This window comes from Melanostigma gelatinosum (assembly GCF_949748355.1).
Source record: "Melanostigma gelatinosum genome assembly, chromosome: 8".
NCBI lineage: Eukaryota > Metazoa > Chordata > Actinopteri > Perciformes > Zoarcidae > Melanostigma > Melanostigma gelatinosum.
Genome location: NC_136641.1, coordinates 12,512,495 through 12,528,920, shown reverse-complemented (window position 1 = coordinate 12,528,920; position 16,426 = coordinate 12,512,495). Strand labels below are relative to the sequence as shown.

The window sequence follows — 16,426 nt, the reverse complement described above, 5'->3', positions numbered from 1 at the left end:
ATATATGTGTAATATTGATGCAAGTATAAATGATAGGAAAGGTTTTTAAAAAGTAGGAAAAAATAATCTGAACCAGCTTCATACGTTCAAGCTCAAGTATCAACACATTTGCCTCCATATGTTTTTTAGTTTAGCATCCAAGTTTAGTCTTTTTATACATGCATAAAAGAAATATGGATACATAAGAAAGTTGTGGTAAATACGTGACAAATGTTGTACTCTAATTACAGCACTATTAATGTATTGTTGCACATTTGAAACACAGAAAAGCCTGACTGTCATTTCAATAGACTCACACGGTGTTGGAAAAGTGAGAAACATGCTCTCATAAAGTAAAGTGTGACACAATTCATGATCAGCGTGATGCTGCCTTCGACAAGGATCTGCCTCATCTCCCATTTAAACGATTTCAGTATCCCATGCATGATTCAGCAAGCCATTATTTCATTTTAACGATGCCTCAAAACCCTCAAGACAGCTGCAGGACGTAGTTTGGTGCAGCCAGGATGCTTTGAAACTGTAAGGCAGTGTGAGGTTGCACTTAAAGACTGACCAAAATATTGTCAGTGCGAAGAGGAGCTCCGGTGGTGTTGTTTCACTGCAGTGTACTGTATTTGCATTGGATGTCAGTCTGTGTCATGATCTGCGTTGAGAGGGTCTGAATGACTTTGGTTAGTCCAGGACCTAATGCATCTGACCTCCTTTCACGAATGGAATCGGGCCTTTTAGATTTACTCAAGGCTGAAATCACTTGTTCTCTATTTGCAGTGCATATACCTCAAAACAGAGGCTGCTCGCTGGCAAGTAACACACATAGCTTGCAGGGATTCTTCCTAAGCCATTTCATAGAGTGAACTTGTTCTGTGTTATGAATACAGATAGCTAGCGCTGGTTAATGGCTGGTACTGTCTAGGGAATAGACTTGCGAGTACAACTTTGAGACAAATTGTGCATACTCTTTTCTTTTTTTTGATACGATACACACTCTGGATTCAGTATGTCCTTGGCCTGTCATGTTGCATTTCTCTTCCCTCCTCTCAGATCATTAAGGGGCAATTGATGCTGCCTGTTCATTATACAAGGGCTAAATGGAACTACAATGGAAATCTGCCACTCACTGTCAGTCATGATTGCATTATTCCATTACCGCCCATCCGCAGGAGGCTCTCAAGTCAAATCATCAAATACAACCATTGGTACTTTCCACTTCCTATTTCCTCCTTCCTGTTTCTCATCATGAATCTTTAACTGACCAATTAGTAACCTCTTATTTGCTGTTGTTCCAGTTCGTCATGCAATGCACCTTTTGGAAGATATTGTTTCAAAAACAGACATTAAATATACATGACCTTGTGATGATGGGAGCTGGGATATATTATTTAGGGGAGAGAGGATATTACAGCTGTTCTCTCTGTGGGTCGGTTGGGTCGAACCAAGAAGCTATGGTTGGTACAAATGACAAAGGCTAGTGTGGACTTCAAAGTAGTGGAAACCACAAGAGATAAACATTGTAATTGAAATGCCACTCCTCTTATTACCTGTCTTATATCAGTCTATGTTAGTCCTTAAAGGAAACTTTTTTTGGGAAACGCATATTCGCCTTCTTGCAGAGAATCGATTGATACCACTCTCAATCTGTTAAAGCCAGGAGACTGTTAGCCTAGCATAAAGACTGGGAACAGGGGGAAACTGCTAGCCAGGCTCTGTCCAAAGGTAAAAATAAAAAACTTTAAAAAGCAAATAATTCAATTAATTGTTTTTTTTGGCTAAAGTGAAAAATAAAGAATTCTTAAAACATTTTCAATGGGAGTTTCTGCTGGTTGCCTGGCAACCTCAGGGTGACAACAACCCTCAAGGAAGTTACTGCTTCCAGCCAAAAACTGGTCCAGCAGACGTATGAAGCTAACAGCAGCGCTAGATTGTATATAATACCGCGCAGTTGTTATACACATCACTCTCAAAATGTGCCACATTGGAAAGCAGAAAACAACATTGGCACGAAACAGACCGACAGATGTGATTACACTGCGTGGTCCAAGTTTCAATCTCGTGTTGTGTTCTTGGGATGATCACAAGGTCACCTCTTACCAGTCCAACCCACTTAAAAACACCCACTCTGTACTGGAGCCTTTTCAACATCTCGAGATCTCAAGATTCTTTGCCACGTCATGATTTGCAAGGTTTGCAGTGATATGTAAAAATCCCAAACATCCTCTTGCCCCCCAAAGAGCAAAAGCGAAGTACACTGAGTCAGTAGATGAGTGTCCAACTCGTGCCTCAATTATTCCCTGTACCATAGTGCCGAGTCAACACTTATACAAGTTTTTGACCAACGGCCAAGATTGCTTTTGGGACAGGGATGCAATATGGTCCAGAGCAATCTATCCGAGTGTCAATATGTCAAAACATCATCATTCCTTTTTAAAATGCAGCTCATTGTTAGTACAAAGCCTCTCTGACTGCACTCCATTTGGTTTATAGTACCGCGAGTCTTTCCCAGAAGTTTGTTATCAAGGATGATGAATAGTCGACCAGGTGGTACCATACTGAATAACATGATCTGTAATACATTGGTTTTATTGGGCATTATATAGTTTCTCATGCAGGAGCTGCAGCTTAAGGGTTGATTTAAGGTCCTCTGCTGCTACACGACAGCCACAAAGGGAGGTGCTTGTTGTTGTTGTTTTTATGTACAACTACTGTCTCTTGTCTTTTTTAAATATATTCAAATTAGGTAACAAATCCCAAGAAGAGATAAGGAAGTCGATGAAACTAAATATATGAAATGAAATAAACAGGGACTTATTGAACAGGGAATTATAGAATGATGCAATGCGAATACAATCACAGACATGCAATCTTAAGTTTAATTTACACTGGGTGAGTTTGCTTCGTACAAATCTAACGCTCTCCTCACATTTACCTTGAAACCACCAGAACCACCAGAGGCTTTAGCTGTCTTCAGGTACCAGACAGACGAGGAAATATGATCCAGGAATTCTGATTTGAGTTAAGCGTTGGAAGGCTCACCAGATTCCAAAACACTGGAAAGTGGAAAGTCTGTTACAGCTCTGGAAAGTTATCACTGTAGCAACCTACGTTTCTTCCATTGCGATAATCGTTCATGCGATCATGTCCGTGATTGTTGACCGACAGGTAGTGGTCTCGTTAGAATGAATGAGAGGGCTGCTTTTGTATTTTCACTTGGGCCGTGCGGTCAGTGTGAACATGGCATTACCCCGGATGTCACTGAGCAGCAATACTGGAACAGATGGGACTTAAATGCCTTGGACAAGGTTGACGTGTTGGTTTTAAGAAAGCGAGTGTTAGTTGTTAAATCACCACCACACTCCTCATCTTAACACAGGCGGGCCACCGCAGAAAGACCCAACATTTCTGCAGTGGATGTAACTATGGACTTCCCTGAAAAGTCCTCGACACCATCTCTCCAACATAGTGAACCTGTTAAACCTTTATCATATTAGGGGCATTTATCCGACAGTGAGTAAGAGTAATTGCTCTTCAATTATACATTGTGTTTTTAATCACGGAAGGCTGGCACTCAGTCCAATCCACAAATTGCTTTATCCCTGAAGGCACCCGCTCACACTGAAGTGATAAGACTGCTGATGCAGTACACATTATCTTTACACAGGTATAGATGATGCATAAATGTGGTTTTGACGCGTCGCTGTCACTTTGTCCTCAGAACTTACCTTCACGTGGATCTTCAATGAGTTCCCGTCGTTTGTCATTCGGGACACACGACGATTTGTGTCCCAGAAGACAGGCAACCTCTACATCGCCAAAGTGGAGTCCTCCGATGTGGGCAACTACACGTGTGTCGTCACCAACACAGTCACCAAAAGCAGTGTTCAAGGACCGCCAACTCCTCTAGTGCTGCGTGTTGATGGTATGACACTTTTACCCTACTTATTATACATAGAGTACAAGGTAGGGGAAGAGTGATACATTTATTATTATTTATTTAAATCCAAATTTGAAGCAGTACAACTTTGAAATTGCTGGTGCAGTTAGCAATAGCCTGGCAAGTTGACAAGTTTCAGGAGGTGAGAGTTTTATTTGGCAAACATAAATTTTGCCGGCTGCTGGCCAACTGTTGCCAGCACATTTTATTATGGTGGTGTGGTTCTGTTCAATACGTCCGAAAGAGTGATGAGTCTCTTGGTGAAACAATCTAGCCGATGACATCAAAGCTTCCTTTGAAGTAGACTTTTATCCGACTGAGGACTGGTGTCAACCTCACGAGGCCACCGCATCACTTCATCTGATTCTTCTCATGTTGAAACAAGATAGGCTTGTAATTATGATGTGTAGATGTTTGATGATCTGTAGACCATCACTACAGGACTGGAGTGTGATTTATAAATACAAAAAAAAGCATTGCATTCCAATGGTGGTCACTGGTCATTGGACACAGTTTAGTGTCCAAAGAAAGAGTTTTAATTTGTTTTAGCTGAGACAGTCATGAGTGACCTAAATTTTGTTTCTATGTGACCTTTTTTAGCCTTGAGCTGAAATAATTCCCTTCAGGCATGCTTGTCATTGTTTGTATGTTTTCTCTTTGTAACTCCAGGTGTGATGGGTGAATATGAGCCAAAGATCGAAGTGCAGTTCCCTGAAGTCGTCCCTGTTGCTAAGAGCTCAACTGTCAAACTGGAATGTTTTGCACTTGGAAAGTACGTCCCACTGTGTGTTATTATACCACAGCCATGCGTTGTTTACTGTATCATTCTAATGTGTGAGGACCCTTGCAAGTGATTTTGAGAGGAGAAGATTTTGCATTTGAAGTCCTTCTTGTGCTGTACACCCACAGTACACAGAAGAAACATTCACTAGTTAATGTTTCCGATGGATTAAACATCGGCATGCTTTATAGATGCGTGTTCACAGGTAACATATATGTGTGTTAGCCTGGGCTAAATGTGTAGATAACACTATCGTCATGAGTATTTTTCATTTTGTGGCCTTGCTGTGTGTTTTATTTCCATGCGTTTAGCCCAGTGCCAACCATCAGCTGGAGGAGAGTGGATGGAGCCTCTTTTGGCAGGAAGGTGGACATAAATAAAGCCAGCGGAGTATTAGAAATCCCTTACTTCCAGCAGGAGGATGCAGGAATATATGAATGTGTGGCTGAAAACAGCAGAGGAAGAAACTCTGCTAAAGGAAAGCTCTCTTTCTATGGTGAGTAGGAGGATGATTTTGCTGACTTTGATCTAAAACAGATTTTACCTCACACCTCTTGTCTTGGGAACAAATCAAATGGTATGCCTTTAACCTGTCAGTCTTCTTCCCAACATATCATGTGCATTCTTAGACTTTCACTAAATCTTCTAGCTATTGATTCATACCCTTTAAAGCTTCACTGCAACTGAGCCTGATTGAAAATCTTGCAGAATAAGAGTGTAGCTTTGGTGTGAGTCTTACAAAAAAGTTTTACTCGTTGTCTTGCAATCTGTAGCTTTTATTAGAACCCATATACAACCGCATCATATAGTGCAATGTAGTAATAAATTAACCTATTACCAGTAGTTCATTTCTGACAAGCTCTCTATTGTGCCAGAGGCTAACCCAGGCCGCACACAGATTTATACTACCTTTCAGGGAGGGGGGATTTTTCCCCTCACCAACACTGGACTCATGGCCCATATTCCGAGGAAAGCTTTTAATGGCCCTTGATGAAGGATTTTTATGGTTTCTCTCTACATTATTTTGCAGTTTACGCATTGATGATGTCTGCCCACAAGGCCCTGTAGGGATGTACTTGAGTGAAATCATCAAATCCAGATTTGTCTTTCCTGTGAAGAAGGGTGCCTTTGATATGATAATGCCGATGGAGTTTCTTGCAACACCTGTGGGTCTGGTGAGAAATGCTCACAGTACCTGTAGGTTGGCTCAGAATTAAACATGTTTTGCTTTAAAGGGAAGCGCCTATTCATGGAGCAGTGTAGCGTCACACCATCGCTCTTGATGACGTAGAGGCCCTAAAACAGTGAAAAATGGCATGATCATGTTAAAGTCATTCTGCTAACAAGGTCATAAGTTTCCAACAACCTGTAGCTATCGCTGTCTTGGTACGGTGTTGCGTCGCCTCTGCACATTTCCTTTGCTGTAGTTGTGTGTGGAAGTCATGTTTCTCCGTGTAAGATTTAAGGCCTGTCTCATCTGAAAGCCTCGCAGACTGGCCAGCTGCCAGGTGATAAAAATCTGTAATCTCATTTTAAACTCCCATAGAGGAACATCCATCAACTCTATAGAAGCAAAGGAGAATCAATATGGGGATGTGGTGTTTGCGACACCCAACCAATGCGGGCGCAGGAACAATAAGGGGTGGCCTCTCTTTCGATTTCCCACTTAATTGTCCTTCTGTAGATCCAGGGGATTTATGAAATTAGATCATGGTTTAGCAGATGACTGCATTTGAATGAGCTTAGACACGATCAGATTGACTTTGAATAGAAGCCGCTTGCATCATGTCTTCCCTTCCATTATGTTATCTCCGACAGTCTCATTTGTAATATTGTTAACTGGGTGTCATGCACTATAGTGTTGGTTTCTGTGTAGTGTTGTCTTTTCAATTCAGTAGCTTGCTCGTTTCCAAACGTATTATGTGTTTTTTTTGTACAAAATATTATCTCACTTCTCATATGGGGCTGCCAAACACTTCCTCTATGGAGGGTTTTTCTCATTCACATACTAAGAATATAATCTGTTATTAACAGCATTGCTAAATAATACAAGCCTTCTATTGTACTGTATGCATCGCATATATTACAGTCAGTAAACCCAATTATTGTAAAAGATCTTCATCAAAATAACTTATTCAAGCTGGTTGTAGTAAATCCACAAGATGTATTTTAGCTTTCAACCTTACAGTGAAGGATTTCTACTAAGCTATCGATCCTTCCACGTGTTAAGTTCATGCAGTTGTTTTAATTTATATATTTTTCAACTGGAGGTGAGCTTTGGGTTAATTGGAAGTGGATTTATGATTTGTGCCTTGGATGCCTCTTTAATGACCTAATTGCCCGCTTGGTTGGTTCATCGATTTATTCTAAAACTGCTGCACGCTGGAAATACTCAAGCATAGGTGCGGCGTGAAAGTGTTCATTTACAGTATGTGCTATGTGACCTCACAGCGGCACCTAACTTGGCCGAGAAGCCTCAAGATGTTCAGATGACCATTGATGATACGCTGGTGTGGGAGTGCAAAGCCAGCGCCAAGCCCAAAGCCTCCTACCGCTGGCTGAAGAACGGAGAGCCTCTGGACCCCATGGAGGTAAGTGATTTTTCTCAATCACTTTTAATGACAAAAACTCAAATATAGAGAATATGAATGTGAGAATGATCCATAATTCACCCCCCATGCAGCACTAAACCCACAATAGTCCAACAAGGAAAGAAGGAAACGCCGTCAAATAATCAGTCAAGAGCATCCCCCACGCTTTCCTATTGCAGCAGCAAAGAATGAAGTATGTCTGGTACAATAATCATGCATTGACTGTATTTTCAAACCAGACAACTACTTCAAATTCTGGTTGTGTAAATAACCTGCTGCCAAAGCTTCACCTCTGGGATTCTCGCCAACTTCACTGTGATACTATGTTTGAACTGCAGCTGCTACTTTGAGCTGGTGTAGACATTTCAAACATCGTTTGTAGGTTGTTCGTTGTTCGTTGTTCTTATCCACATTTAAGCCAGAAGCCAGACACACACGCGCACACCTTTACTATACCGTACATCTGGGTCCATGAGACCTGTGCCTGGTATGAAAACAATCGATGCAAAGTGTGTTCATTTGTGCTCTCCAACTTTAATCAACAGCCAATCTTATGAAGGTTACTAACACGTTGAAGTTGCTGAAATCTGCAAAGCTCAGTCTCACAGGCTTGTATTTCTATTGTATTGTTCACTGAGTGTCAATAATTGTTTTTATTACAACCGCCCTTAGGCAGCTGAGTGGCTGTAGATAAACACAATGTGTGAGATGATAAGATGACAGTAGAGTCGGCAGCATCTTACTAAAGGAATGCACAGCGTTACTGCACCGTTTAGCTGATGAAACACATAATGGTCACAACTCAACGGTTTATACTTGGCAAGAATATACTACTTTGAAATGTCTGTATTTGCTTGGGACTAAATGTGGCATTAAAAGTGTATGTGTGGGTGGGGATGGGGGGGGGATTTGTATGTGTTTTGCAAAGAAACCAAACTGATGCCATTTTCTGCCTGTCATCAACCAGGGACTCAACAATTTTGCGCTCAATAAGTCCTATCTGCCTCTCTCAATTTAGTCATCAAGTCTCTTCTCTCTGGGGAGGGTGAAAATGCCTTATCGTCCAAAATACATTTCACAGTCAGGCAATTTGCCTTGTTTGGTGTTATTGTGCTGCTGTAGTGAGCGTACCTTTTGCCTAAAAAGAACGGCTCCCTGTGAATCTGATATTTTCAGTGTTTGGATTGGGCAATGAGCCCAAAACCAGACTGTTTTCGTTTGGCATGTCTTTAAAGGAGGAAGGTGGGTTTAGGTTTCCTGTGACTTGAGTTGACGGTTGAGATAATATTAGAAATTTGGGGCACTTAAATTAAAGAGCTGAATCACAATTGACACGGTGAAAAAGATTGCAGAGTTTTGCCACACATCCTGGACCACAGGAACCCCTTATCACTCCACCTGTGCATCTCGAGTATTGATTTGTAAATAACATTGTAAAAATTCCTTTGGCGGTTGGCCAAGGTAACATTTTCTCTGTACATGTGGCTATATTAATGAGGTGGGGTGTGTTACCATTTTCAAAATGCCACCATCAACAGCGGCAAACAGTAAATCAATTTCCAAACCCAAAGGTCAGCGATGTAGAGAGAGGGAAGGCGAGGAAGGCCAAGGGGGCCATTTGTTATTCCTCATTAGAATGGATCAGTCCTCCTCCCTGTCTCTCGCTCTCGCTCTCTATTTATCTCAACATCTCTGACTCTCTTTCAAGCTTTTTTTCTCTCGTTTCCCTCTCTCTCCAACTCATTTTGGGCCACCTCCATGGGAATTAAATGGCGCAGAGGAGGGCTGTCACTTCAAAATGTCATACCGGTGAAACAAGGACCCACTCACGCTTGTATTTTTCCACTTTACCACCAGCTCCCCTTTCAGTTTCATACCACGAGTGTGTTTTTGAGATTTTTCCTACCTTTGACCCCCAAAGTCAGGGAGAATTGATTTGCCTTTTCACAGCTCGACTTAAAACAGTGATGGTATCAGAGAAAAGTCGAGAATAATTAATGATGCCATAAAGCAGCCAAATGCCACCATTTGTCTCCAGTGATAAAGAGATTGAGATAGAGTCACCACTGAGTCCGTGAGGGCTTTTTAGGAGGGCACTGGGTACAGAATGGCGTGGTGTGGCACCAACCCATGCACTTACACAGATCTCGTTCATCTCTTTCTCCCCCTCTGGGCCCTTCCACTGTGTAACCTGAAAAGGACCATCTATCATCTATTCAAAGACACTATCTCTCTCTCTGTCTTTCTCTCTATCATCCCATTGAACACACGTGTATACGCATCCAGTAAAAACCTAAGTACTTGCTGTGTTCCACTTGAAAACTGCTGCATACATCCCTCACACGAGACCTCCTTTGGCGGTGGGTTTAGCGCCAGGTCAGCCATGTGTTCATAGTGTGCCCGACCCTCAGAGAAAGCCCTGTTTGAAGATCCTCAACAGTATCCCTGACTGATGTTCAGGGACAGTCCTTGTCTTTTCAAGTGGCAGTGCTGTAATGATTCCAGACGACAGACGGACTGGCGGCAGGACCCTCTGGACTACTTTGTCAGTGACATTAAAAGGTCTGGCTACACTCAATGGAAAAGATCAAGGGCAAGAACAATGAGTGCTGCCACACTTAAATTGACACAACTATAAAAAGGGAGCAGAAAGCAGTGCCAATCCTTGTAAAGGTCAAAAGCAGTGGGGAGAAAAGTACTTTGCTCGGGTGTAATTATTATTTGTACTCTTTGTAGGCATTTTCAAAATTGTATGGAGTCATTTAAAAAAAAACACCATCTAATGCGGAATATATTTTTTTCCCTGTGCCACCTAAAACTCCACAAGACTTGGTGGATGGAGTATAACCAAGCAGCTTGCTGCAGCTTATTCCTAACTAATTCCTCCGAGGTTTTATTCCAACCACCGGTTTGATAATGTCTTAGTGCTATGTTAAGCAGAGGGGGGTTACACTAGTCACTGCGGGGCTATTAAGACCACAGAAAATTAGCGGTGTTTCAATTATCAACACCCCCGAGGAGAGAAAAAGTGTGGCTGAAGCTTGAATTAGATCAGGTCATTCATCAGAATGAACGCAGCTGGCATCGTGGTACTTAACATGCCCATATATAGTCATAATTGCCTACCTCAAAGGTTTTTTAGTACAGTAGTCTCTCCTGTTAACACCTAGTATGTGATGCTGTTTTGTCACTAATTGCAGTGTTTATAAGCTTTCCTTAAAGCAGATTCACTCTTTTTTTTTCATATAAAGTTAAGTCTTGAAAATAGAAAAATATGTTTATGCTATGTTTAGTGGTCGCTGACTCAAGCGTACGAGATTAACCATGGCTTTTAAGTTGGTCTAAATTAACGGTAAATGCTCCAGATGCTGTTCCAAACTAGACATATGAAAAGGAACCATCTGTGAAGCTGTCAGTAAAACATGTTTGGAAAAGGACAGGCACTTTGGCATATTATTGAATAAACCATCTGTCAATGAAATGACTGCAGAGTGAAAACATCTTTTCCATCGAGAAAAGCCTCCAGGGTCGTTCTTTGCTCTTCTTTCAATGAAGAGGTACTCTTCAGTTGTGATATAACTGATGCTATTGCAGCATCTACGCTGACCTCTTCAGGAGCCACCATTGTTGTGCGTGTCGTCACACACGCCAAAGCCCCGCCTGTAGCGGCCTGTGTATCAGAAAACCTTCAATTTAGTATGCTTGTACTGTGTTCTGTTTTTTTAATGGAAATGTTATATGAATAGGTCTCAGCCCTTTTAGGGATTAATATCAGCTTTGCTAAGGGATCATCCACTGAGGTCTCTCAGACAGCATTTTTAAGGGCCAGAATGGCTGATGTGAATCTGAGGCTGGTTACTGTAACCTGTTAATATGCTGTTTGGATGGAAGCTCTGAGGATTGTATCTTCCTTTTCCCACAGAGGCTGATTAAACTCCTGGCTTAGCTCCACTAATCAATATTTCTACGATGGCAATGGATCCAATGACTGCATGTATAAAGTGGATTACTGTCTGTGACAAAATCCCAGAGATCTGTCATCCTCTGTACACGACCTCCGCAGCAACAGCAGACACACAGTTACTGACTAGCTGGTAATAGCTTTCTAAGGAGTTTGCTAAATAGATTTTTTAAAAAGATGGTGAATATTGGAACCAGGTGGCCACAAACATGACTCCAAATTAATGCTACAGTTGCTCTATGTTTGGTGCATTCACAAATAGGCGGTTGTTACCAACACGTTAGACATAGAACTGATTTTATATGGCAATAATGTGTCACAATATATATATATATATATTGTGTGTGTGTTTGTTCCTCTTTCTGATTGGATGTAAACCTTGGGCTGTACTTGAAGGCAACCACTCAAGCCTCCTGCTGACTCTTCAGCTTGTCTAAGCCTGTTTAGTGTTTGTTGACAGGTTAGCCCAGCAGATTCCGTTTTCAATCGTGGTGCTAAATGTGTCTCTGTGTGTGTGTGTGTGTTTGTGTGTGTGTGTATCTTTAGCAGGACAGGGTTCAGGCGAATAATGGAGTGCTGACGATCAGTAGCTTAAATCTGGCTGACATTGGCATGTACCAGTGTGTGGCAGAGAACAAGCATGGCCGAATCTTCACCAACGCTGAGCTCCGAGTCATAGGTAAGACCAAACGCACAAGACTTTGTTGATATCTCTAAATACATTCAGTGGAGTTGACCTCATGCCATCTCTTAAATCGCTGTCAGGTGGTGCATGAAAGACACTTACATGAAAATGATTCATGTGCAAAAGATGCCAAAATAGCCTGGTGGGGTCGCTGTAATTAAAGATCGACATTTATCTTATAAACCCACAGTCATATTGGCAGATCATTTGCTACACATGTTCTTCTGTTTGTCTGCAATTGTTGCTGGTTGGATCACCAAGATAATTTTACAAAAACATTTGTTCCCTTAATGCTAATTGTTTTTGTAATCTTGCCAAAAAAAGGGCTGTTTAGCACATCTGACGGATGAATTAAAACTGAGCAAGGTTTGTTTCTTCCAAAGCCGTTCTGTAGAGAAGACTGAGAAGAAGTGTGCACTAGTTCTACCCTCATAATTAATAAAGGAATTTCTTTTTAATCATTCATCAAAATGGTTAGCGATTATTCTTCTGTCGAGCAATCGATTGACAGCTCTGCACTTCACGATTCCTCATGATTTACTGAATGTTCACCTCCTCACAATGATATTCTGTCAGTCTACCGGCTAAAGGTTAAGACCAAAACACAGTGGTTTATAGTGTGTTTGAGCTGCAGCTAATAATTTGGTAGTAAAACTTGTGAAATATGCCCATTACGATTCGTCAGAGCCCAAGGTGACATCTTGAGCAGAAGTCGTTAATCCAAAAATATAAAAATGTATAAAACATAGAAAAGCAGCAATCCCCGTCACTTAGTTGACGTGAACAAGGGAATGTTTGGCCTAATTCTATCAATTTGAATATATTATATAGATCATGAAAATTGAAAATGAATTAATTATTTTTTCGTCGATAATCTGCTAATCCCTGAATCAAAAGTCATGAAATACATTGTCATACGACAGGCTCAACCTTGATGTAAAGCTTTAGTGTTGCTATCATTGAGTGTGTTGCTAAACTATTCTAATTTTCCATCCACCATCATATTGTCTCTTTATTATACGGTAAATGAAAACATAACTCAAAAAGAATACATGGTATAAATGTCTTACTTGGTGTACATGGCCCCCTACAGACTAGAGGATCTGTTGAAAGCTTGCCACAGTCGTAATATACACGAGGAGGAACAGATCTTATTGAAGCTGCAATTCCTCCAACTCTGCTTTAAGATACGAGTTCATATATATGCCGCTCATGTGTTATGAGAGGAGAAATGTCTGTTGTTAGAGGAAAACACTGACATTTCACACTTAGTGTCAAGGAATAATTGTGAGATGCCATGTGTGTATGATTACATATGTATCATAGTGTGTATTGATGTGCACTTACATGCCTTGGCAGGTGCTCAGCCATGTCACTGGCGCCAGGCTCTGTGTTCACTTTAAAGAGCTTTCCGCTGAGTCGGTACGCATACAAAACAGCTCCAGACGGCGGCGCCTTTAGTAATTAAGGCCGAGAGGAGCAGCAACAAAGCCTCCCTCTTGTTTTACATTCTCTCATTTCTGCCTCGGAGCGCCACGTCTTAATTCTTAATGCATAATGTCCTCCCAAGGAAAATTCATGGGATTGAATAAAACACCACCGTCTGTCAAATAAAATGTCTTCTGAAAAATGATGTACCATGTCTGTTCTCCTGCAGTCATTTGTGGATGTCTGCGTGTGTGCAAACAAGTGCATATGTGTGTAGAAAGAAAAGGATGTGAGAGCTGACCTACCGAATGGATGGAGTGACCTGCATGTTTTTAGGACGCTCTTTCAGGCTCATTTCCTCGATAGCTCTGGCCTCTTTGCTCCTCTGTCTCCTCCGACGGCAACTTAAACCTCGGCTCTGTTGTTTTCTCCTCCTTCCGTCTCCCTCACTATACTTACATTCATCTCTTTCAACTCTCCCTATCAGCCATCGCTCCAGACTTCTCCCAGAACTTGTTGAAGGCCCAAACTCTGGCCCGACAGGGTGGCGACGTTCTGATCGAATGCAAGCCCAGGATGTCTCCTCGGGGTGTAATCTCTTGGAGGAAGGGGAAGGAAGCCCTGAGAGAGAGCCACAGGTACCAGGTTTCTTTGTGTACAGCAGTCAGTACAAGTGTGTGTGGGACCACAATTGTTAAGTTTTGTCGGCTTTACTTGCAGAATCGTATTTCATCGACTTGTTGTTTTATTTTTCCCTACTTTGTATTCATGGCGACAAACTGCAAAGAACAGAACCACAGTGTGACACAATACAATTTGAATTGTATAACACGGTCTCCTCCTGCTATCTACAATTCTTCCCTCAACTCCATTGTCCTTTTCTCTCCTGGCTGTGCTCAGAGCCGGTCTCTGCGCTGTTTATTTGAGGTAATTGGCCGTTCGTAGACTGCGGCACTTGGATCAATGCACTGATCCATCAGCTCATTAGCAGCGTGTAAGGCCTGGAAGGTCATGAGAGCACAAGACGATGATCCAGGCCACCATCGAGACAAGGAAGAAGGAGGTGAAAATCCCAAAAGGACCGATCAATGGCTAGCCGCTGAACAGCATACATGCTAGTGTGATAGTGGTGGTGCACCAAGGGAACTCGCTGGACACCTTGTTTGTTTAGAAATCAGGTTAAGTGCAGATCAATGCAATGCCGCTGTGTGCTGGAGAGGAGAGGAAAAAGGAATGTTAATCAGACAAGGAACACCTACTCCCCCCTCAAAGAACCAGTGGGATGTCAGTGATTGATCAGGATTCATACTGTGTCTTCTCACATGGCAACAATCAGGGAAATATGCAGTGATGCTAGAATGCACCTTCGAACAACATGTCCTTCATATCTTCAGCATTACTAGAAGTGAAGTGGACATATACGTATGTTTGCTCGGCTTCAAATGCTGAGTCAACTTGCACAAACAACCAATTACAGGAAATAGACTGTATACCTCTATGTCTCCATTTTCTGAAATGTCGCCATTTGATGATATTTGCACTGTTGCAGTTCTCACGAGCTCAAAACATTCAACAAGTCAAACTGGAAGAGCCAAAATGCCCTGATGTGCTATTGCACTTTTAGTCGTTGCTCTGTCAGGAACACTTTTGTTGGATATCTTACATTTTCTGGTGCGTCATTGTATAAAACAAAGTGTTGTCTTCACAAATCACTCAATGATGCATTTCCACATTCCGTTTGACAACATCTTTATTTTGTGCAGGAATGTAGCAGCAGGAGGCAAAGCCCACCTGTGGGCACATGTGGTGACGTAGTGGGGGTCCAGATTTCTCATTTGATTAGGGATTAATTGTTCGACTGGCTCAGCAGATTTTCTATACCTAACCTCTGGGATATCCATCACCAACACGGTGGGACTCCAGCAGGTTTAGTTTCGTCTCAACTCACCCTGTCAGACGGCATGTTTGGGAAACTAAAGGTGCGATCTAATTGCTAGTAAAGATGCCAGGCCGAGACTATTTGGTTACAGCAGAGAGAGGCTTTTTTGAGGCGAGCAGCAGAATCAGCATAAAGACTTTGTGTTGCAAACACCTGCTAAATGTTGCGCTCATCTTTCAGATTTGTCCTCCTCTTAACTATTGAAAGGAAAACGCATCCAACATCGCGCTCATAATGGTGAGATTTCCCATTTGAGATTTAACGTTACAGCCTTACCCTGAAGTGGGTGAGCTGCATACAATACATTAGACTTTGACATTATTGCAGCATCTCTCACAAACCTATTCCCCTGTCCCTGGCTCGTTAGCGTTCACTTTCCTCCACATCGCAAATGGGGCTGCTACCAATGCTATTAAAGCGGTGGCACAACACTAATCCATCCCACTGGCTCAACTAAAATACCCATAATTCCTTCTAATCTTCCAGGGATAATGTTTTCAAGGATCTGGAGCAGGGGAGAACAAATCAACTAAGAACAAGGCAGGATCTGATTAGTTAATGAAATCACGTTGCGGTGATACCTATATCAGCTCATATCCCAGGCATGTATCACAAGATTGCCTCATAACAGGGTTGCTGTGCACTTATGCAGGGAGCTATGAGGTTAACGATAAAACGCTTACCTTAATTAAATTTAGCTGCTGACCGATGCCAGCGATTGCAAAACGGATATAAGAAATAGCTCTCAGGAATATTACCTTTAGATTGAACCACTGTGTTTAAGATTGTTCTGCTGAACAACATGTGTTGCTTCATCATGTAATGTGAATCAATTTATAATCCTGCTACTAAAACAGCAATAGCTTTCTGGATCTGTTGCCAATACAGAACGCGCCGTGCTGGCGAATAAAAGAAACAGTTCCTGGTAATATACTGAGTTAATTATGCAATCCCTCTTATGTGGTTAAAATAATGTTTTTTTCATTGACGGCCTGGTCTCTTAGGTTTTTGTTACACCATGGAGAGGCAGAGAAGGCTTTTAGATGACAGCCAATAGCTCACTTGAACAGCGGTCAATAAGATTGAGGTGAAGTGCTTGTTTATATCACACTG

The 16,426-nt window shown here is 41.8% G+C and overlaps 1 protein-coding gene across 1 annotated transcript in view; it reads left to right on the top strand.

Annotated features, from left to right (window-relative positions):
• cntn3a.1 (contactin 3a, tandem duplicate 1) overlaps nucleotides 1-16,426 on the top strand; it is a 76,596-nt gene that overhangs the window by 41,399 nt on the left and 18,771 nt on the right. Inside the window, exons 6-11 of the mRNA XM_079272791.1 lie at nucleotides 3,710-3,913; nucleotides 4,598-4,700; nucleotides 5,021-5,205; nucleotides 7,161-7,300; nucleotides 11,808-11,940; nucleotides 13,862-14,012. Of these exons, the coding sequence (XP_079128917.1) occupies nucleotides 3,710-3,913; nucleotides 4,598-4,700; nucleotides 5,021-5,205; nucleotides 7,161-7,300; nucleotides 11,808-11,940; nucleotides 13,862-14,012 (916 nt within the window). The remainder of the gene's footprint in view (nucleotides 1-3,709; nucleotides 3,914-4,597; nucleotides 4,701-5,020; nucleotides 5,206-7,160; nucleotides 7,301-11,807; nucleotides 11,941-13,861; nucleotides 14,013-16,426) is intronic.